A 22,229-nucleotide genomic window follows, 5' to 3' on the forward strand; every position below is an offset into this window, starting at 1 on the left:
GATAATGCGGGTGTACGTGTCCGCAAGTACGTGGGCAGATGGAGGTGCTGTAAGACACATGGTCGTACATGGAGCAATGATGATGATGATGATTCACGATGAGCAGCGATGAAAATACATCTTAAAGCAAAGATGATAATGCAGACAAGGGAGAGATGGTAATGCAGAAAAGGCAAAAGATGATAATAGAGACAAGGCAAAGATGACGATGATGTGATGTGATGATTTCAACTGTTTATTTCTTTATATTTAAACTGGTTTTAAAAAGCTATACTTGTCATGATTTACCAGATGACGGGGCAGCAGCAGCAACAGCAGCACTACCGCCACCGCCGCCACCACCACCAGCAGTCGGTGAGGACCGTTTTCTGGTAGAAGGAGCGCCGCCGGCCGAAGAAGAAGTAGAAGTAGAAGTAGACTTGGTTGTGACTTTGGCAATGTCCAACAAGGCAGTCGGCCGGGACGGAATCGTCGCGACGTCTTCGGCGTCGTCATCATGAGCTGTGTTGGGGACAGCCGCCGCAGCAGATCGGGCGGTAGCTGTAGCTGTAGTAGATGATGAAGGAGAAGAGGATTTATGAGGATTACGATTATTAGAAGCAGAAGTAGTAGTGGTAGTATCAGAAGTACTATGGGTATCAGGTTTGTTGTTGTGGTTGTTATTGTTGAGAAGAGACTTGTCGTAGCTCTGGGGATCGATGCCGAGGATGCCGCCGACATTGTTGCGGTCCCCGGGGACAGAAAACTCGCGGTACGCGTAGCGCCATTCGTTGAGGAATATGCGGACGGCTTTGCCGATTTTGTCTTTGCCGTTCTTGGAGTGGTGGCCTGTGCCGGTGATGGCGTAGATGGGGGTCGGAGAGGAGGCTTGTTCGAGGAGAACGCGTTCGAGGTATTCGATTGCTTCGTCGGGGTGTAGGCCTTTTTGCATGTTAATATCATGGCTGGGATACTGAGGAAAGGGGGCAAAGGACATAGAAAAGAGAGAAAAGAAGGGGAAGGAAATAAAAGAAAGAAAAGATTAGAAAAGAAGGGAAATACCGTGCAAGTCGACGTAGAGTTCGCCGCCGGAATTGGCATTCTTGTTGCGCTCTTCGTATAGTTGTCGCGCGGCTTCGCGGTGGGCTTTTCGCATGAGATCGTTTTCGCTCTGGCCGCGGAGACTAAGGGCTTTGGCGGCTCGCGCGTCGTTTCGATTCCATGCCTGGGCGGCGCTGTTGGAGCGAGAGGGGATTGTTAGCAATGAGAGATTCTACTTATGATACTGTTGCGTTGCAAGACTTTATGGAGAAAGGTATCTAGATGGAGTGTAGAGGTCGGGAAGGGTGGTCTCACCTTTGCAAATACTTGTTTCGTAGACCGCCGTGCTTGATTGCTTCTTGGCGAATTTTCAGGTAGGCTTGGTTGGCGCCCGCGCCGGTTTCTAACCAAGGTACGTGCTGAGGTGGGGGAATCGCAAGTGCAGCTGCGCTGTTCTCGCGACTGGCATTGGCACCTCCGCCCTTGCCGGACCTGTTCTGTCTCCGGTTCTGCGCAGGCCCTGGTGAGGGCGTCATGCGAACAATGTCGGCCAAAGAGCTCGGAACATTCTCTCGACTATCGTGATGGGAATGGCCATGGCTGCCCCTCTTTCCGTGGTGATGCTTCTTGCTACCCTTCATGCTTGCAGATCCTAATGTTGGAAATGCCTCGGTATCATCCACCGCTGGCACAGAGGCCGATTGCCGCGACTGCGGCCGGCTACTGGGTCGCGAATGGGAGCTGAGATACGGGCTATCGCCCAGGCCAGGTGGGCGTCTCAGACCCGGTGGAGGATGCATTGCATGTCCAGAGACGTAATGGCCAGGAGAGCTGCCAGGTGTATATCCAGTCGACCACTGGTCAGAGCCCTTGCTGCGCAGAGCAGGAAACGCGCTGTGGTCTTGCAGTGAGACATTTGACTGCGAGCCATGAAGAGATGGTGAAGAAGACGTGCTGCCGTGGTCGTCCAGGGCAAGGCGGTTAACCAGATTGGCCGGATCATGAGAGAAGACACAGGTATCACCAGCAAGACAATTACCCATAACCCAATACCTGGAAAGTAAAAAGCAGGAGAATGTCAATTACACAGCCAAGAGGGAAAGAAGCGGGCAGAATGAAAACATACTTGCAAATGTGTGAGCTGAGGTCGTGACTGAACCGGCAGTCCGCCCGAAGACACGTGCCTGTCGAAAGCCAAAACCGACATACAACGCCATTGCGTCCCCCTTGATGATGATTATGATGGTTATTATTCGATGGGGTTGCCGGTCTCTGACCAGGACTCATCGACTTGCCCACTACCACGGCGTTGTCGAATTGCGAGTTGCTCTCCGACTGAGGCCGGGCTTGTTGTTCTTCCATGAGACTCATAACCGTAGCAGTAAAGTCATATCCATTCGCTTCGAGAGCTTGCTCAATCTCCTCGTCAGTCTTTCCATCTCCCAAAACAGACCGCAGCATGTCATAGGGGCTCATATTGGTCTGTGTGGGTTGTATCCAGGTGGCTGCGCCGCCGTTCAAGGTACTTTCTCCGGTATAGCCACCGGCTGAAGACGCGTTGCTCATCGCATCATCATTTACTAGCCAATCTACGGTGTCACTGCCGTAGTCGCCATAAATGTCTGGGGTGATAGCGGGTTCGCTGAATTCGTATGTATTGAGATTCGGACTATGCGGAATCGAAGGCGTAGAAAACGCCAAGCGCGGCGAGGGCCGCGGAGAAGTGAATGGTGACATATTAGATGATCTCGTTCGACTCAGACCTGGTGGAGGCGGAATACCCAGACCTGGTGGGAATAACGGACTCGTTCCTGCCAACGTCGCTGAAACCGCCAAGGGGGACGACGCCCGGGGGGTAGTGGCACGTGGAATTTGCCATGGCGCAGGCGATGCGCGGCGGACAACAGTATGCCGTACGGGAGGCGAGGCCGAAGGCGTTGAGGAGTCTCGAAAGCGCCATAGTACGTCGAGAATGGTATTCTCGAGCAAAGGGCCAGTTAATGGTGTCTGCTTGCGCAGGAGCTCTTCAAGTTTCTCGGTCTTGTCTTCATCCTCGAGAGCCGAGTCACGCAGGATGGGCAGGCACTGCTCGTAAAGACTGTCGGAGACCATGATCACCCCTGTGATCCTATAGGAGAGCACCAATGTGCGCGTCGCAAGAGCTCCTTTGTTGTCACCTATATATGAGCGAACCGCCACTAGTGGAGGGTAGCGTCAGAGTCCCCGAGTGGGGAGTGGGAGCGGGGTGTAGACAGGAAAGGAACAAGGAAGATGTTCTCGCTGCCAAAGAAATAATGAGCGAAAACGGAGACAACGACACTTTGCCGTATCACTCGCGTCAGCTTGTGCACCCGCGATGGGTGGGAACGTGGTGGGGAGAGGTTGGTCGGCCGTTATCCGCTGGCCTTTGTCTTGGTGTTGTGCTGCTCTGCTTCCGGCGTCAAAGCTGATTGGCCGAGAAATGCGTGACCAGTTCGGGGGCGGTGAAGGCAACACAGAGAAAGAGATGCCGATGAGATATTGAGAAAAGATCAATTCATGAATTCCAATTCAAAAGATTCATATCTAGAAATGTGACAAGAAGATCCACCAGTGTTGATATTTCGTCACATTAGATGAAGAGGAGTAGTTATCAATTGTCTCTGAGCTCATTATCAGTCCCGTAGCCCTATACAGTATCAGGGTCCAAAAGGGTCACTCTCTACATATTCACCAACCTCAGCATTAACGTTTCAATCATTGAGTAGAGAACCAAAAACTACTATATTGACTTTTTTGCACCGACTCCTTTTCTTGATAGGAGAACGATATACTCAGTAGAGATGTGACCATTGGGAGTCAGGTCATTTTGCATGGGGAATTAGCCAAATACATAACGTCAGCTCGGAGCTATGGCGGCGGAGCTGGTTATAGCCGATGCCTAAACAACTGCGAGCATCAACCTCAAGCCTCACAACCACAGCCATTGTCAACTCCCATTTTTTGACCAACGAAACAATGACTGCTTCCAAGGGACCATTGAATTAATTCCAATCATCCTTAGATTTCATATTTATCATCTTTACATACCTTCCTCTTCCCTTTCTTTCGTCGCTCACGTCGTCGCTCGTCGCTTGTTCCCCTCTTCTGAGCTTGGCAGAATGTCAGCCGATTATGTTTCGACCGCAAGGGCGCTTGCATTTCCAGTCTCTCCTCCATCGCCTTCTCGATCACCATCATTGCTGGATCAGCCCCGAGGATCATGGGTTCGCTCACGTTCTCGGTCTTCGCATCGCACCAGTCCCTCCTCGCCCACACCGCCAAACTTGAAGAGCCGGATGCGCCGTAATGCTGAGTTGGTCCACCGGCGTCTTTCGAAAGCCATTCGACGCTTGACTCCGGTCCAGAGATTCTTCGCTGTTTTGGCCGGTATTGTGGCATTAGTATTGGGTATACTGATTCTAATCTACAATGAGCGAATATTTGGCTGGCTTGCTCCCATGGCTCATAAGTGGCGTACCATTCCAGCTGGTTGGCTGATCGTCTGGTTCATGGCTTTTGTGACTGCATTTCCACCACTCATTGGTCACTCGCTCTCAGTGACCATTGCGGGCTTTGTCTACGGATTTCCCAATGGGTGCGATCCCAGTCATAATTACTCTTTTTACCTGCAAGAATCTGAATATACTGACAGTTTCGGTAGTTGGTTCATTGGAGCCTCGGCCACCATCATCGGCTCTACATGTGCCTTCCTAGCATCTCGGACTTTGCTCTCCGGCTTTGTGCATCGGCTAGTTGCTCATGACAAGCGCTTCGCTGCACTTTCGTTGACCCTCAAGCACGACGGATTGAAATTGCTTTGCATGATCCGGCTGTGCCCTCTGCCCTACGCCATTTCCAATGGAGCAATTGCTACCTTTCCCACTGTTCACCCACTCAAGTTCGCCTTGGCCACCGCTTTGGCGTCGCCCAAGCTCATGATTCACGTGTTCATTGGCACACGGCTGGCGGATTTGGCTGAAAGTGGAGGGAAGATGGATTTGGGAACAAAGGCAATTAATTACGCCAGCATTGCGGGCGGTCTGGTCCTTGGCGCCGTTACAGGCTGGTTAATCTATCAGAGGTATGGAAGACCAAAATGAACAATTGCCAAGATGTTTCTAATCGTATTTTTCCTGCTAGGACGGTTGCCCGTGCAAAACAGCTCGAAGCTGAGGAAGCAGCAAATGTCCAGCGTGCTGCTGACGAGGATGGTTTGCAAACGTATTCGGATGATCCGGAAGAACGATTTGCAGCTGAGGCCTTGCGCCGAGGCGACGAGATTAGTCTGGCAACACAAGATCATGATGCTGATCATTATCGTGACGAAGAAGAAGATGACAACGACGACGACAACGACGACGATGTTTTTCGTCATGGGGACGGGAGTGATGACGAAGAGCACAGAGTCGGAATGGGAAATCTTGATCGATCGAATAGTCCCGGGACGAATGGTCAAATACGTCTATAAGCTTTGGCCTAGAAAATTAGTGATTGTAGCATAAAGTATATACCGTTCACATGGCGTTGGCGGGAGCGGAGCGGTGATTTTCTTTGGGCGCAATCAAACATAGACTGGACGGCATGTGCGCTTTTGGATTGGGTTATTTATACGAGGATATACGGTTTATGGTAGAATTACTATTGATGGATGTACATTTGACTTGAATCTCTTTCACTGGCTCTATCAATTTGACTGTTTACTGTGGATGATTATGATGATGGTGACGATGATCAATCTCGGAAACGGTGGGTCTCTTTGATCGTGGGGTATAAGTTAGCTTGCGGAAGGGCCAAGTATTTAGAATGTATCAGTACTACATTAGACTTGTTCAGCGCTGACATATAAAAGTACCTAGTTCCCTTCTGTACTTGTTGCTCGCATTGCCGGATGACGAGGGCCGATAGCAGCAGCATCATGTCACTAGGAGCTATATCGAGCAACAACCTCCTCCATCACCGCCTTTATCCAGCCCTCTCATTATTCAACCGCACTCCCCCCCTCACCTGTGGTCTTCAAATTCTTGTTGTCGCTTCGTGCCTTGTTTGTATGCTCATCGTTGGAGATTTAGAAGCTTCAATAGAGCTACTGTATCATACCATTGTGTGATACTGCGTGTGAGCTTCGGTGACCCAGAACAAGGACGAAGCAGTAGAGATTCATGATGGAGCAGAACGACTTCAATGCTGTTCCCTGGCACAATGACCCCGAGAGCGATGCTGAGCGACCTGCATCTGCAGTGAGCACAGGCACTGAAGGTCACGGCGATTCTTCACACGATCCTCATGGCAAACGACGCATGAGCGCCGCTGAGGAACAGGAGCAGCAATCGGACCATGCCCAAGCCAGGGATCCCACCGGACTTGGTGAAGGCACTCTTGAATGCACTGTAGACAAACCTCAGAAAGAAAATGATGGCACCAAGGATGCATTTGTCTCGTATCTTGTGACAACGCATGTGAGTCTCCCCGTTCGAGTACTCGATTACAACTTTGCAATTATTCCTCTTGAGTTGATCTTTGCTGCGAGTATTGACAATGTCATTCTAGACCGACTTCAAATCCTTTCAGCGCGCCGACTTTACGGCTCGGCGACGTTTTACTGATTTTCTATTCCTCTACAAAACTCTGTGCCGCGAATACCCCGCCAGTGCGGTACCTCCACTTCCGGATAAGCACAAGATGGAATATGTTCGGGGTGACCGTTTTGGTCCCGACTTCACCCAACGACGAGCATACTCGTTGCACCGCTTTCTCAAGCGATTGACACTTCACCCGGTACTTCGCCGCAGCAGCATCCTGATCATTTTCCTTGAGAGCTCCGAATGGAACGCCCACATGCGCATTCGCCCAACGCGAGGGTCTTCTATTTCGGAGCAAGGCGGGGGCGGCGTATTCGACAACTTTACCGATACATTTCTCAATGCCTTTAGCAAAGTGCACAAGCCGGACAAGCGGTTTATTGAAGTTCGCGAGCGTGCCGATAAGCTCGATGATGATCTCGGACACGTCGAGAAGATTATGGCCCGAGTAGCCCGCCGAACGGGTGACCTTGAAGCCGATTATGCGGATCTGGGTACTCAATTCCACAAGCTTGTCAATCTTGAGCCAGGCGTACAGGGTCCTCTGCAGCTTTTCGCCGCCAACGTCGAGGAGAGCTCTGGCGGGTTCAAGGAGCTAAAGGAGCACATGGATCAGAACTACCTGGGCTCACTGCGTGACATGGAGGCGTACATTGTGTCGATTAAATCGCTGCTCAAAGTGCGCGAGCAGAAACAGCTCGACTTTGAAGGCCTAACAGACTATCTCAACAAGGCAGCGTCAGACCGTGATACGCTGGCATCTTCGCACGGCTCTTCGGGACTGGGCGGCCCTGGCGGGTTTTTGCGCAGTAAGATTGAAGATGTCCGTGGCGTAGACCACGAGCAGGCTCGCCGTGAGCGGGTCCGCAAGCTCGAGTTGCAGATTGAGAAGTTATCCCGCGAAGTGGAGGATGCGAAACGCACGACGGAAGCCTTTGATGAGGAGGTTGTTCGAGAAGTGGCTGATTTTGAACGCATCAAGGCGTCTGAGTTCCAGGATACCCTCGGCGACCTTGCCGACGCGCATATCAATTTCTATTCGGGCACAATTGATACCTGGGAGCGGTTTCTCAAGGACATTGAACGCGACGGTGTGTCTGTATCATAGCGGCTGTAGCATTTGCCTTGGCTAGTCAACAGTTTGATCCGGATGCTGTCCAGCTCTCGGCGCGGCACATGGATTCCGCCTTTTTCGAAGCAAAAGCGACGGCGCCATGTCGTGGGGTGTCCTCTTCATGCTCCTGTCTCTTTTGCCACACTGTCAGACCGTTCAAACCAAGACGATACGACATTTAAATCTTTTGGTGTTGATGGCGTTTTCTCATCACCTGTCTCTAAATTTCTATTCCCCCTACCCTTTTTCTGCCTCTACAGATTTTTTTTTTTTTTTTTTCTCCTTTTCTTTTTGATCCCCTTGTCCAATTATCTCTTTTCTTTTCTTCTCATCCGTAGTTCAATCTATCTATTTTGTTTTAATATATCTGCACAAGCAATGTTACTATGTAGTCACATCATACTCTCAATCGAACCAACTTGATAATACTTTTGCTCTATTCATTTCGTAAAAAGTATTTGATAATATTGTCCAATGTCAAATACCTGATATATAAAAAAGAAACCGAAAAAAAAGGAGTATGTAAAGGGTCCAACCGGGACTCGAACCCGGGGCCTGTCACATTTAGATTATCGGTTATCTGAGATAACCTGGTGGCAAAAGATGCCAAACCCGAAGCGACAATCATACCACTAGACCATTGGACCAATGATATCGATTTCCTCGGCGGGATGATGATATATAATCCCCTATCCGTCTGGCGGTCAGTTCTAATTAAGTTAATACTCCGTCAGCGCCGTAAGCCGGCAGATATACTTGTGTACTCCACACGAGAAATATGAAACAGTACGGACTCGAAAATCTTGGTTTCGCCTCGATTGTGAAGCGTGATAGTAACTCGGTAGCTATCAAAAAGTCGTGAAGGTATATAACTACGTCGGACGACGGTCGCTTGTATTTCCATAAATTGAACAGAAGGTGCAGTGCCGGCTCATGACGGCATCTGGTACATCCACTGAGAGGCTGACAGGCTGAGCGTCTGGTCGATATTGCATAATGTTTACAGAGCAAGGAAGGGACGGCAAAACAGCTGGACCCCTAGGACAGTGGACATTTGGAGAAGAAGTACTGGTATACGAGCCCCTCGCCCACTGGACATTGGAGAGGAATGACCGGAATACTAGCTATGAAGTACTACGATGAAACTGCGGTCAGGTGGGAAGTTCACGATAAAAGCAGGATAGCATGACAAAAGCGTGTTGAAGAGATGAGGGCTCAAACATATGGGTTATATATGAAAGAGTAACTCATGATTAAAGGGAAGGAAAAGAACAAGAGAGCAAGTTTATTCATATATACAAGTTCCAAAATCACTGGTTCTGCCAATGATGCGTACGACGGTATGGGTGACGGGATCTGAAGCGGGCAGGTGAGATGCATTGGAGTCAAGACTGGAAGAGAGGAAGTCGAGAGAAGGGAGAAGAAGTGCCGAGGGGAGGTGATGTTGTATCCATATCCAAGACTTTGTTCGGATTGCTTCAGAAAATGGTGTACCATGTACTCAATGCCAAGTAGAGGACAAAATGCAAATCGCGAAGTTGCGTAAAATGCTTGGTGAGGGAAAAGCTGGGGACGAAAAGAAGAACATCTATCGCAAAAAAATGACGAAGAGGAAACTCAATGAGTGAGACGCTGTTTTTCGTCGTCGTCGTCGTCGTCGTCGTCGTCGTTATCCCCATCATGCTCATCGCTGCGCGTTTCTTGAATGTGAGTATGGTCGTCATCATCATGATCGCGATATCCTCGACTGTGTGCATCTTCGTCTTCTTCTTCGTCGCTGAACATGACGCCGTCTTCGTCGCTCTCGCCGGCAAAGGCATCATAGAGTTCTCCGCCTCGCTTCTTTCCTTTATCTTTGGCGGCGCCATTTGCGCCATTCGCGCGCCCATTGCCGTGATAGTCGTTGTCGCGATAAATACCGCCATGATCATCATCGTCCAAGTCGTCGCGGTTGTCGAGCATGGCGAACTCGTAGTCGTCGCGGCGAGAACTATCCCCAGCCATGGTCATGCGTCGCTTACGCCGGACCAGGAAGAAGTAGGTGGCCAATGCGGTACAGAAGATGATGATCAGAACAAGAGAGGCGTAGATCCAGATTTGAGTGCGTTTTGAGACGCCAAATGTGGGAAGAAAGGAAAGGGATGGAAGGAAGTGATTGCTTTCGCCCTTGTCCTTGTCTTTGTCGTCTTCCACCTCGTCTTGCTTGTCGCCTTCAGCGGGGACAGGAGTAGCTGTTGAGGTAGCTGGGACAGAAGCTGTGGGAGATGCAGATGGTGTAGTTGATGCTAGCGAAGAAGAAGGCGTAGAAGACGATTCTGCTCCAATCTTGGAGTTGATAGGGCGATTGATATGATCTGTTGGATTGCCCGTCGGGAGTGCACTTTGCGTCGTTACGGGCACGCTTGCGGTTGAAACAGGGACGGAAGAGATGACGTCGTGGTCATCGTCGTCGTGAGATGTGGGAAATGGAAGCAAGTCTTGCTTTGCGGGATCAATGGATTGACCCCAGAGGGTGAGTTTCCAGTCGGTGAAGTTGCCGCTGAATTCGTTTTCTACAGTGTCTTTGACGACAACAGTCCATGTGCCGATTCCAGATTCGCCCCTTCGAGATATTGTCAGTAGGAGAATAAATGATTTGTGGAATTGAAGTTGGATGACTTACCAATGAGCGACAGACATAAAAGTCCAATCGACGTATCCTACTTCGGCTGTATCGCCTTTGCGCGTAGCACTCAGGTGGCTTACGACACCGCTAGGACTGCGCAGTTCGACACTCAAATCCCCGCGACGCCGGTGCTCCACGTTCATTGTCACAGTGACGTGCTCGAGCGTCTCAAGATTGGCTTCTCCAAGCATCTCCTTGGTAATTTCGAAAGTGCTCGCCAGACCCTGGTCGCCCTGAGGAATGGGATGCTTAACGTGCATCCACGGCGAGTTGAGCCACGCTTGTGGCTTGACAGATTCGAATGTCTTTGCAGCTTCTACAATTGCATAGGCATCGATTTTTCCATAACCAAAGGTGTGACTGAATTTCTTCCCATTCGGAGTATCCTGCCACGAACCGTCTTCTTCGTTGACAGGGACAGCCGTGTCCAATGCAAGATATTGCATGTCTCGCCAAGTAAGGTCTGGCCGCACAGAAAGCACCAGCGCAAAAATGCCAGCTGCAAGTGGTGCTGCAGCTGAAGTACCTCCGTGTTGAGCGTAGCACTGATTTTGGCCAACATCTGTCGTGTGCTATTCGAAAATTAGGACCTCAAGCTCCAGGTTGGATTTGCAAAGTAAACACTTACAATTGCGTCGCCGCTGCCACTACTGTATGTGACAACGAGCTGTGCCGAGCACTTTTCCGAATAATACGGGTGTAGTCCCTTTCGATCAATGGCGCCCACTGTAATACTGTATATGCTGTTTGTGTAGCCATCAAAGTTACAATTGTCTTGATTGGCGGCGCCGTTGCCAGATGCAAAGACATAGATTGAACCTAATCCATGACGACCGTTTTGAACTGCATTTACCATTGCACGCTTGATCAGTATTCCCGGCGCGTCCATCGACCGCCCGTCATCTGCAGGACCCCATGAACACGAATAGATTTGATTTTCTTGGTAGGCGTAGTTCATTGCTGCCGCCTCATCCGCATCGCTGATTTGCTTGGAGAGGATGCGAATGCCAGCAACCTTTGAGTCCCAGGCCACTCCAACTCCGCAGACATTGTTCTTGACGGCCGCAATTTCTCCGGCGCAGCGCGTGCCATGCCGATCGTCGGATAAACGCGGTTTCGGCTCTGCGGTCTGATCATTAAAATCGTAGGAGCCAGCCGCGAAATAATTGTCTTTCAAGTCGTCACTATACATATCGAGGCCATCATCAATGATGGCTACAGTGGCATTGTGGCCTGTAATCCCCTGCTTCCAGACCCCCGTCACGTTTACATCGTGGCCTTTTTGCGCGGGATTGAACAGATGCCACTGGTCCTTGAAAATTGGATCTTTGATATCCAAAGCTGTGGCAAGATTGTCTAATTCGGCGAGCGAAGAATCCTTTGGTGGGCCCTGATTGAGGTCCACTGGTGGTGCAGCATTTCTTTCCAATATAGGGGGGATGGCCCTCTTATGCAAACGCTTCCGAGCTTCTTGTTTCTGTGAAAAGGAAACACTATCAAGAAGCTCTAGCCCGACACTCTCCTCTCGTTTTCGCCGACGCCGCCGAAGTTCCTGTTTTGCTTCGTCGACGCGATCACCTTCGTGCTTCAGCGACGAGAAGATATGGTGGTCCTTCAGCTCTCCCAATGGGCCTTCGTGATCTAACCCGAGCAATGCGGCGACTTCAGAGGGTGAGGCGGACGTATCGAGATGCAAGGCATAGTAATCATGAGTCTCATAACTGCGTCGTATGTGACTCGAGGCTTCCGCCGTGCAAGCCAGAGCGAGCAAGGCGAACTGCACTAGCAGGCGCATTACTGGAGAGCGTGAAATGATCTATCGTCCAGCATTCCACCTCAATTTCGAAAGCCACAAGCCTTTCCTAGGCCAGAGAGTGTCTCTCGCTCGGTCAGTAAAGAGACTGCAAAGGTTTCTCTCGCCCTTTCTTCGTTAAATGATTTGGGCTTGAAACGTGGCCCTTGGTTTGAACCCCCGAGACCCAGGATACCGAATCAAGGGGAGTGTCCGTGCCTAGGCGAAACAGGTGGGCCAGCTGACAGTATTGAAGAAGTGCGGGATATGATCCGAGCAGGCGCACATGTGTATCTGTGATAAGGAAGCAGCGCCTGAAAGTCACTCATCCATCTCGCATGAAGCCCAAACTGTCTTGCATGAAAGCGGAGAAGAAGGGTCTGGCGAACAGTTTTCTTTGAAGTTGGTCCAACCTCTCTCTCAGGGCCAAATTGCACTATGGGCAGTAATGGCTATCCGCAAAGACTTATCGCCATCGATAATCGGGCTAATCAACTGAACTAACTGTATTCCGCAAGCGTCAACCCGCCACCACAATGAACTACCCGGTGAAAACCAACGATAATTTTATTCAGTGCATAAGATTGTGCATAATTTCGGCTAGTGTTGCGGCTCCCAAATTTCGCGACTTTGACGAAACAGACAAGTCGATTGAGCGAGAGAGAATCTCTAGCAACAAGAGGGAGCTCCCATCAACGCCACTCTAACTCAATCATCGGGGAAGACAACCTCTCAGCCATCAGCGGGGCTAAACTTGAGGTGTCGACCTGCTTCATATTCAAACGACGGAGCTGCAAATTTCGTCATTTGGCCAGCCGGCTTGGCTCCTCTATGATTGTCTAAACAGTCACCGAACTGACCGCGCCGGTCAACACCCACCTCCAAATCATCCGCAGTAATTCCAAGTCGTCACCATGGCGGACCCCAATAATGTTTCGCAATACAAGTATTCGGCGATGTCCAACCTGGTACTCCAGGCGGACCGTCGATTCATCACTCGCCGAACGGATGAGGCTACCGGAGACCCTGAGTCGCTGGCGGGCCGCATCAACATCAAGGACATGGGAGGGCGTGTCGCGCATGATGATCTACCAAAGCAAAAGAAGAAGCCTAGCGGCTTAGACGTCGAAAGAGGTGATATTCGAGAAGGGCAAGATGTTCTTGAGCGGGAACAAAAGAAGAGGAAACGAGGCGAGCCCGCGCAACTACGCGGCACCGGTATCCTTTCCGCTGCCGATGCTCTCGTCGAAGGTATTCGGTATCGACCAAGGACCCCCGCGACAAGAGCGATTTTTGATCTGATTGTGACAACTGTTGCAAACAATCTTGGCGATGTCCCGCACGAAGTCGTTCGAAGCGCCGCAGACGCAGTCTTGGAAACTCTTAAGGAAGAGGAGATGAAGGATTTTGACAAGAAGAAGGACATTGATGATCTACTTGGTACCACAATGGGGTCGAAAGAATTCAATGAATTGGTCAACCTCGGTAAAAAGATCACAGACTACGACGCACAAGACGAGGATGAAAATGATGAGGCCATGGCCGCCGAAGGCGAGGGCGGTGCTGCCCTCGATGAACGGCAAGGTGTTGCCGTTGTCTTTGACGAGTCAGACGAAGACGAGGAGGGCGGAGGCAGAACATTCGAGGTCAGAGACGAAGATTCATCGGATGAGGAGCCCGCAGATGAAGAGGCTGCCGAGCAGCCTGACGGCGAAGCAGCTGCCGAAGATGGCGAACAACCTGTGGATACTGAGGCAATGATTATCGATTCATCTGCTGCAGCAGATGAAGGCAAGAAGAAGGATAAGAACATTGTCCCCGCCCATGAGATTGATGCCTACTGGCTGCAACGTCAGATTGGTCAAATTTATACGGACGCACATATCCAACAGAGAAAGACCCAGGATGCTTTGCAGATAATGTCTGCACCTTCAGAAGATGGCGAGGAGAAGCCTTTGCGCGAGGTTGAAAACGAACTCATGGACCTATTCGATTATGAGCACCACGAGCTTGTTGGCAAGCTCGTTGCGAATAGAGATAAGGTCGTGTGGGTGACAAGGTGGCGACTTGCCGCAGAGGACGGTGAAGCGAGAGCTGCAGTAGAGCGTGAAATGGTCACTGAGGGCCATCGCGCCATCCTGGACGAGCTTATTTCGAGAGGAGAGGCTGGAACCGACGCCGCCGGACCAAAGGCTAAGAAGCTCAAGGTAGACCTTATGGATATCGATGTTCCTGGGACTGCAAAGGAAGGCGAAGCCAAGGCCGATGGCGCTAGGGATGGCGCTCTTGTCGGCGGCCTTCAGCCTCGCCGTCTGATCAACCTTGAAAATCTTGTTTTTGAACAAGGAAACCATCTCATGACTAACCCCAACGTAAAGCTGCCACAAGGCTCAACGAAGCGGACCTTTAAAGGTTATGAAGAAATTCATGTCCCGGCTCCAAAAGCAAAGAGGGATGCTGGTGAGCGGAATATGCCGACCAGCGAGATGCCAGACTGGGCTCGTCAAGGATTTGGTACATCCAAGGAACTTAATCGGATTCAGACGAAATGCTACCCAACGGCATTCAACGATGATGGCAACATGCTTGTCTGCGCTCCTACAGGATCCGGAAAGACCAACGTTGCCATGCTCACTATTCTTCGTGAAATCGGCAAGAACCGGAACCCCGAGACAGGAGAGATCAATCTTGACGATTTCAAGATAGTCTACATTGCTCCGCTTAAGGCTTTGGTGCAGGAACAAGTGGGAAACTTCGGAAAGCGCTTGGAGCCATTTGGAATTAGAGTATCGGAGCTGACTGGTGACCGCCAGTTGACAAAGCAGCAAATCGCAGACACCCAGATCATCGTCACCACTCCAGAGAAGTGGGATGTTATCACTCGCAAGGCTACCGACATGAGCTATACCAACCTCGTTCGACTAATCATCATCGACGAGATTCATTTGCTACACGATGACCGTGGCCCGGTCCTGGAAAGTATTGTCAGCAGAACGATACGCAAAACCGAGCAGACGGGCGATCCCGTTCGGATTGTCGGTCTCAGTGCTACATTGCCAAACTATCGCGATGTTGCAAGTTTCTTGCGGGTCGACCCAATCAAGGGAGTTTTTCATTTCGATGGATCTTTCAGGCCCTGCCCCCTCCGTCAGGAGTTTATTGGAGTCACCGACAAGAAAGCGATCAAGCAGCTCAAGACCATGAATGACGTCTGTTATACGAAAGTCATGGAGCAGGTTGGTCAAAATAAAAATCAAATGCTCATTTTCGTACACTCGAGAAAAGAAACCGCCAAGACAGCAAAGTACATTAGAGACAAAGCCCTTGAGATGGAGACAATTGGGCAAATTCTCAGAAGCGATGCTGCCAGTAGGGAAGTCTTGACGGAAGAAGCCGACGGTGTGACTGATCGCGATCTTAAAGACTTGATGCCCTACGGCTTCGGCATTCACCATGCCGGTATGAGTCGAGCAGATCGTACATCGGTGGAAGACCTGTTTGCGGACGGGATGCTCCAGGTCCTCGTTTGCACTGCTACTCTTGCTTGGGGTGTCAACCTTCCAGCCCATACCGTCATTATCAAGGGCACACAAGTCTACTCTCCTGAAAAGGGTAGCTGGGTTGAGTTGAGCCCTCAGGATGTCCTGCAGATGTTGGGTCGTGCTGGACGCCCGCAATATGATACGTTTGGTGAGGGTATCATCATCACGACTCAGAGCGAGCTGCAGTACTACTTGTCCTTGATGAACCAGCAACTGCCAATTGAAAGTCAGTTTGCTGCCAAGCTTGCTGATAATCTCAATGCTGAGATCGTCTTGGGCAACATTAGGACAAGAGACGAAGGTGTCGAATGGCTTGGTTACACTTACCTGTTTGTTCGGATGCTTCGATCCCCTGGACTGTACAGCGTTGGTGCTGAATACGAAGACGACGATGCCCTGGAACAAAAGCGTGTTGACCTCATCCATTCGGCCGCAACTGTACTTGAGAGATGCAACCTTGTAAAATACGACAAGAAGTCTGGAAAGCTCCAAACCACTGAGCTTGGTCGGATTGCCTCTCACTACTACATCAGTCATACCTCGATGATGACTTATAACCAGCACATTCAACCTTCTGTCACGCCGATTGAACTCTTCCGTATCTTTGCTCTTAGTGAAGAGTTCAAGTATATTCCGGTTCGACAGGACGAGAAGCTTGAGCTTGCCAAGCTGCTCGGACGTGTCCCAGTCCCTGTGAAGGAAGGTCTGGAAGAACCCCAGGCCAAGATCAACGTACTGTTGCAAGCGTACATCTCCCGCCTCAAGCTCGAGGGTCTTGCTTTGATGGCGGATCTTGTCTATGTCACACAGTCTGCCGGCCGTATCCTCCGTGCCATCTTTGAGATATGCTTGAAGAAAGGTTGGGCTTCTGTTGCCAAGACCGCACTCGAGCTCTGCAAGACGGCCGAAAAGCGCATGTGGCCTACTATGACGCCCTTGCGACAATTTCACTCTTGTCCAAGAGACATTATCCAGAAAGCTGAGAGAATTGATGTTCCTTGGTCGAGCTACTTTGATCTCGACCCTCCACGGATGGGCGAGTTGCTCGGCATGCCAAGAGCAGGCAAGATTGTGTGTGGTCTTGTGCAAAAGTTTCCTCGTCTAGAAGTTCAGGCGCAGGTTCAACCAATGACTCGGTCAATGCTGAGAGTTGAGCTGACAATTTCGCCCAACTTTGAATGGGACGACGAGATACACGGTGCAGCAGAGAGCTTTTGGATCATTGTGGAGGACTGCGACGGTGAAGACGTTCTGTTCCATGACCAGTTCGTTTTGCGTCGTAATTACGCCCTTTCCGAGATGAACGAGCATATTGTCGAGTTCACCGTCCCTATCACTGAGCCGATGCCTCCGAACTATTTCATCTCGCTGGTCTCGGATCGATGGATGCATGCAGAGACCAAGTTGGCCGTGTCGTTCCAGAAGCTGGTACTCCCAGAAAAGTTCCCTCCCCATACGCCACTACTGGATCTCCAGCCGCTTCCTGTTTCTGCATTGAAGAGGAAGGAGGCCGAGGATCTCTATCCGGATTGGGATCGATTCAACAAAATCCAGACTCAGGTGTTTAACTCACTTTACGCGACTGACGATAATGTCTTCCTTGGCTCGCCAACTGGAAGCGGCAAGACTGTGTGCGCCGAATTTGCGCTTCTCAGACACTGGTCGAAGCGAGATGTTGGACGGGCTGTCTATATTGCTCCTTTCCAAGAACTAGTGGATCTGCGCCATGCCGATTGGCAAAAGAGACTCAGCAATATTGGTGGTGGTAAGGAGATTGTCAAGCTCACTGGCGAGACCACTGCCGATTTGAAGTTGCTCGAGAGAGGAGATTTGATCCTTGCTACTCCGACCCAATGGGATGTCCTCTCGCGGCAATGGCAGAGGAGGAAGAACATTCAGACCGTCCAGCTGTTCATTGCCGACGAACTCCACATGGTTGGAGGACAAGGCGGATACGTCTATGAAGTTGTGGTTTCTCGTATGCACTACATTGCTCTGCAGACCGAAAACGACATGAGAATTGTTGGTCTGAGTGTTTCTCTCTCGAATGCACGAGACATTGGCGAATGGATCGGAGCTACGAAGCATACCATTTACAACTTCAGTCCTCACACTCGTCCGGTTCCATTAGAGCTTCATTTGCAGTCATTTACCATTCCTCACTTCCCATCGCTCATGCTCGCCATGGCCAAACCCACATATCATTCGATTCTCCAACTGTCACCAAACAAACCTGCCCTTGTTTTTGTACCGACCCGAAAGCAAGCGCGCGCGACAGCTTTGGACATTCTTTCTGCATGCATTGCAGACGAGGATGAGGACAGATTTCTACATGCTAGCATTGAGGAGATTGCCCCGCTGCTTAACCGCGTCAACGAAAAGGCACTGGCAGAGTCAATCTCGCACGGCATTGGCTATTTCCACGAAGCGCTGAGCTCAAGCGATAAGCGAATCGTCAAGCATCTTTTCGACGTTGGTGCCATTCAGGTCATGCTGGCCTCGCGCGACGTCTGCTGGGAGCTTGACTGTACGGCTCATTTGGTCGTGGTCATGGGAACCCAATTCTTCGAAGGCAGAGAACATCGCTACATTGACTATCCCATCAGCGAGATCCTTCAAATGTTTGGAAAAGCAAGCCGACCCCAGGAAGACAAGGTCAGCAGAGGTGTGCTCATGGTCCCGGCCGTCAAGCGAGAATACTATAAGAAATTCCTGAATGAGGCTCTGCCCATCGAAAGTCATCTTCAAGTCTACCTTCACGATGCCTTTGTGTCTGAAATCAGCACCAAGACCATCGCTTCGACGCAGGACGCTGTGGACTGGTCGACTTACACGTACTTTTATAGGCGTCTGTTGGCTAACCCGAGCTACTATGGTCTTACAGACATTTCTCACGAGGGTCTCAGCACACATCTTTCGGAGCTGGTCGAAACGACTTTGAAGGATCTCACCGAGGCGAAGATTATTGATCTCGACGAGGAAGACGATACCGTGACACCTCTGAACGCTGCCATGATTGCTGCCTACTACAACATTTCATTCATCACCATGCAGACGTTCCTTCTCTCTCTTACCGGCCGCACTAAGCTCAAGGGTATTCTTGAAATTGTCACCTCAGCAACTGAATTCGAGTCGATTCAGATCCGGCGTCACGAGGATCACATCCTGCGTCGCATCTATGACCGCATTCCCGTCAAGATGGCCGAGGTGAACTACGAGTCGCCGCACTTCAAGGCATTTGTGCTTCTCCAGGCGCACTTTTCGAGAATGCAGCTGCCCGTGGATCTCGCCAAGGACCAGGAAACCATCCTGACCAAGATTCTCAATCTCCTGAGCGCATCAGTTGATGTCCTGTCTTCAGAGGGCCACCTCAATGCCATGAGTGCCATGGAGATGTCTCAAATGGTTGTGCAAGCCATGTGGGATCGCGACAGCCCATTGAAGCAAATTCCTCACTTCTCGCCCGACATTGTTAAAGTTGCGAATGAGTTTGGGTATGTACCACTGCATGTCCAGACCAAAACTAATAAAATCAATACTAACGAATGGAACAGAATCAACGACATCTTCGAGTTCATGGAAGCCATGGATCCCTCGGAGAACAAGGATTACGATCAGCTCATTAAGCGTCTCGGGCTTGACAATAAACAACTGGCCCAGGCAGCCAATTTCACCAACGACAAGTACCCGAACATCGACCTCGAGTTTGAAGTCCTCGACCCGGAGAACATTGTTGCCGGCTCTCCTTCGTACCTCAAGATTAACATTGAGCGTGAAGTGGAAGAGGATGAGGAGCCGGACACGACTGTCCATGCGCCTTTCTACCCGCAAACGAAGATGGAGAATTGGTGGCTCGTTGTGGGAGATGAGTCAACCAAGAGCCTTTTGGCCATCAAGCGAGTCACCATTGCTAAGAAGCTCAGCATGCGTCTGGAGTTTGTCGTGCCCAGCCCCGGCGAGCATAACCTGGCCTTGTACTTGATGAGCGACAGCTACGTAGGCGTCGATCAGGATCCGTCCTTCAAGGTCACTGCTGCTGAAGGCATGGATGAAGACGAGGAAGACGAAGAGGAGGAGGAAGACGAAGAGTAGATTGAGATGAAGTTCCTGAGTGGAGACAGATGGGAAAAACTCTTGTGAAATGATATCTGTATCATATTTTTTCTTTTCTTCTCTTTTGCTCTTTTTGGCGGCGTTTTGTATTATGAAGCTGATAAACACCAGTCGATTTGGCGTCTTTTGTTCGTTTCACTCTTCAAGTCTTGTTTAGCCCAATCATGGAAATGTAAAAGCATAATGTCGCGTATAGATACAATGCATTTAATTTCGTTCAATTTGTCGATTTGTCGTCATCATCATCATACAAGCCAGAAAACCAACGCCCGATTCCATTTACCATCGGAGATTCCATAGAAACAGACTTTTAGAAACCACTGCAGCGCTTACTTTCAATCACAGCGCCTTGACGCCCATCCAGCTCGAAACTAACCAAAAACCAAAAAACAAAGCCCACACCCGTCATCAATGCTCAAGCCGCTTTACCCTCGACAGCCAACCACGCACTAAGCGGATCTGCCCAAATCTCCCAATGCCCAATCAAGCCATCGTCATCGAACCCACTGAGTCGATAAATAAACGTCTCCTCCCACGACTTGCCCGTCTTGATGCTCTCGAACCGCGCAGTTCCCACGACATTTACCGTTCCGTTCCCATTATCTGATCCCGCGTCCACAATGTACCCGCCCGGCTGCGACGGGAAGGTGTGCTCGTGCGGGTGAAACCGCAGCGTCTCGGATAGTAGAGTGAAGTAGTCGTCGCACGAATTTCCTACTGTTTTTTGTCGTTGAGTTAGTGAAACTGTTTTCTTGAATTTGTCCATGTCCATGTGTGTCCAATCCCATCTTTCCATCAATCCATCAATCCGTCGATCCGCCGAATCCGCCGAATCTTGCTTCAGCTCCAAACCAGTATCCGATTCCGACTTCGCAAAAAAAAAGAAGGGAGGTTTGGCCGGCGGGAAGAAAGAGGGGATTTTGTGATATCTAGGTCTTACCGCTCTCAGGAGATCCACCAGACGAGCGCCCCACAAACGTCCTCCCCAAAAAGGGCAATTGCTCTATCGCCGGACCGTGCTCGGTGATTTTCGGACTCCCCCGGACGAAGTGCGTAGAGAGCGTCTCGGAGGGGGATCTCCCCTCGAGAAAAGCCTGGCAGAAACTATGTGCGCGGGCGCGAAGTTGGGCGGTGCGGGAAGTGAGGGACGTGTTTGCCGCCGTTGGAGAGGTCATTTTGTTTTGGTTTCCGCTTATTGAAGATGTATGGTTACTGATTGGGTCAATTGAGAATTCTAGAATGGGATGATTCAATTGAGTAGGACTGTAGGATTCGATGATATATAAAAAAGAAAATGAGGTGAGATGGTAAGGTCAATTGAAGAAAATATAAATTGATTTGAGAAGCAGTAAACTTATTTGTGGGGTAGCGCTTGAGGATGCAAATATGACGTCGGTAGAAGGGTGGGTAGGTAGACCGTCAGGCAATGCTGGAGCTAGGCGGGTTTACCCGGGGCTAGTCGATCAGTTCAGTGGACAAAGGTCATAGAAGCTCGGTGTAACAGTGATCTTCATTATAAGCGTAGATTAATTTTTTAGATATACTATTCATTCTGTTTATACTGTTATTACAAATTGGAATATGCTAGAATGCCTGGGTTAGAGCATTAGTCCGAGTTTGGACTTTGTGGAAGAGTAGACTACAATATATCGAGTTGTGATCAAAGACTCAAAGTTTACGGAGTTGGCTGAAAGATTGAGATGTAAGAGGAATTGAGTATCATTTTTTACATTGAGAATCTTATTATCTTTTACTGTAGTGTTGTTTCAATGGTACGAGTAATTAAATGTTGTAGACCTTTGTAATTATACTACTTATTCTTTGTAAACATTTATAATATTCAGCCCTGGACATTAGTTATACCCCAAAGAGTTTGATAATCAAGTTTTCAAGCTTCCATTGTTTCTAAACTACCTGCCATTATAATCCATTATACCATAACTGGTATGTTTTACTTTATGCCGTTATACTATTATAATCGTGCACACGTATTCTGATATCCATCTGTTGACCGTTCGGCGTTAAGCAGGTATGGCTCAGCTAAGCCATCGGCGTTAAACCCGCTGCCCGTATTAAGTGGAGCCAGCGATGGTTTAACCGGGGTTTAGTTGAACTTTGGAGCGGCCGCCTTGCCGCGCCGCACTATACCGTCCACTTACTCCTATAGAGCAGCGAACCGTCCATCTTCTCGTTGTGCCTGAGGTCAAGTTTTCCACCAACACACAGCATGACTAACTGGATTATACATCACCACAGAGAGAGAGAGAGAGAACACTACAGCCGTACGAGTAAGATCATACGTTTATCGGCATATTGTACAAAGTACCCGTACAGAGCTTACGAAAAGCTATGAACTAACAAAGAGGGGCTAAAAGGTGTGGAG

At 49.9% G+C, this 22,229-nt stretch overlaps 6 protein-coding genes and 1 non-coding gene across 7 annotated transcripts; 3 read left to right on the forward strand and 4 right to left on the reverse strand.

Annotated features, from left to right (window-relative positions):
- Positions 1 to 277: 277 nt before the first annotated feature.
- On the reverse strand, positions 278 to 3,412 carry L228DRAFT_257439 (hypothetical protein; the record flags this gene model as incomplete). Its single annotated transcript, XM_018333983.1, has 4 exons — positions 2,147 to 3,412; positions 1,336 to 2,073; positions 1,042 to 1,214; positions 278 to 921 (listed from the first exon to the last, which is right to left on the reverse strand). Exons 1-4 carry the CDS (start codon positions 3,130 to 3,132, stop codon positions 278 to 280), a joined length of 2,541 nt encoding a protein of 846 aa, XP_018191480.1. The 5' UTR covers positions 3,133 to 3,412.
- A 501-nt stretch (positions 3,413 to 3,913) lies between these two features.
- On the forward strand, positions 3,914 to 5,939 carry L228DRAFT_257440 (hypothetical protein). Its single transcript, XM_018333984.1, has 3 exons — positions 3,914 to 4,636; positions 4,703 to 5,122; positions 5,182 to 5,939. Exons 1-3 carry the CDS (start codon positions 4,161 to 4,163, stop codon positions 5,507 to 5,509), a joined length of 1,224 nt encoding a protein of 407 aa, XP_018191481.1. The 5' UTR covers positions 3,914 to 4,160; the 3' UTR covers positions 5,510 to 5,939.
- Positions 5,940 to 5,988: 49 nt separating this feature from the next.
- L228DRAFT_215975 (vacuolar targeting protein Atg24) lies at positions 5,989 to 7,994 on the forward strand. The gene is made up of 2 exons (XM_018330104.1): positions 5,989 to 6,497; positions 6,589 to 7,994. Exons 1-2 carry the CDS (start codon positions 6,201 to 6,203, stop codon positions 7,726 to 7,728), a joined length of 1,437 nt encoding a protein of 478 aa, XP_018191482.1. The 5' UTR covers positions 5,989 to 6,200; the 3' UTR covers positions 7,729 to 7,994.
- A 267-nt stretch (positions 7,995 to 8,261) lies between these two features.
- L228DRAFT_t22 lies at positions 8,262 to 8,381 on the reverse strand. Its single transcript has one exon. It is a non-coding gene; the product is annotated as a tRNA-Pro (tRNA).
- Positions 8,382 to 8,883: 502 nt separating this feature from the next.
- On the reverse strand, positions 8,884 to 12,599 carry L228DRAFT_279190 (hypothetical protein). Its single transcript, XM_018335656.1, has 3 exons — positions 11,028 to 12,599; positions 10,397 to 10,971; positions 8,884 to 10,336 (listed from the first exon to the last, which is right to left on the reverse strand). The coding sequence occupies exons 1-3, from the start codon at positions 12,192 to 12,194 to the stop codon at positions 9,352 to 9,354; spliced, it is 2,727 nt and encodes a 908-aa protein (XP_018191483.1). The 5' UTR covers positions 12,195 to 12,599; the 3' UTR covers positions 8,884 to 9,351.
- A 247-nt stretch (positions 12,600 to 12,846) lies between these two features.
- On the forward strand, positions 12,847 to 20,051 carry L228DRAFT_279191 (Sec63-domain-containing protein). Its single transcript, XM_018335657.1, has 2 exons — positions 12,847 to 19,227; positions 19,288 to 20,051. The coding sequence occupies exons 1-2, from the start codon at positions 13,106 to 13,108 to the stop codon at positions 19,823 to 19,825; spliced, it is 6,660 nt and encodes a 2,219-aa protein (XP_018191484.1). The 5' UTR covers positions 12,847 to 13,105; the 3' UTR covers positions 19,826 to 20,051.
- A 21-nt stretch (positions 20,052 to 20,072) lies between these two features.
- Positions 20,073 to 21,153, reverse strand: L228DRAFT_242315 (hypothetical protein). The gene is made up of 2 exons (XM_018331411.1): positions 20,787 to 21,153; positions 20,073 to 20,563 (listed from the first exon to the last, which is right to left on the reverse strand). The coding sequence occupies exons 1-2, from the start codon at positions 21,019 to 21,021 to the stop codon at positions 20,262 to 20,264; spliced, it is 537 nt and encodes a 178-aa protein (XP_018191485.1). The 5' UTR covers positions 21,022 to 21,153; the 3' UTR covers positions 20,073 to 20,261.
- Between the last annotated feature and the right edge of the window lie 1,076 nt (positions 21,154 to 22,229).

The sequence above is a fragment of the Xylona heveae genome (genome assembly GCF_001619985.1).
Source record: "Xylona heveae TC161 unplaced genomic scaffold L228scaffold_1, whole genome shotgun sequence".
NCBI classification, from domain to species: Eukaryota; Fungi; Ascomycota; class Xylonomycetes; order Xylonales; family Xylonaceae; genus Xylona; species Xylona heveae.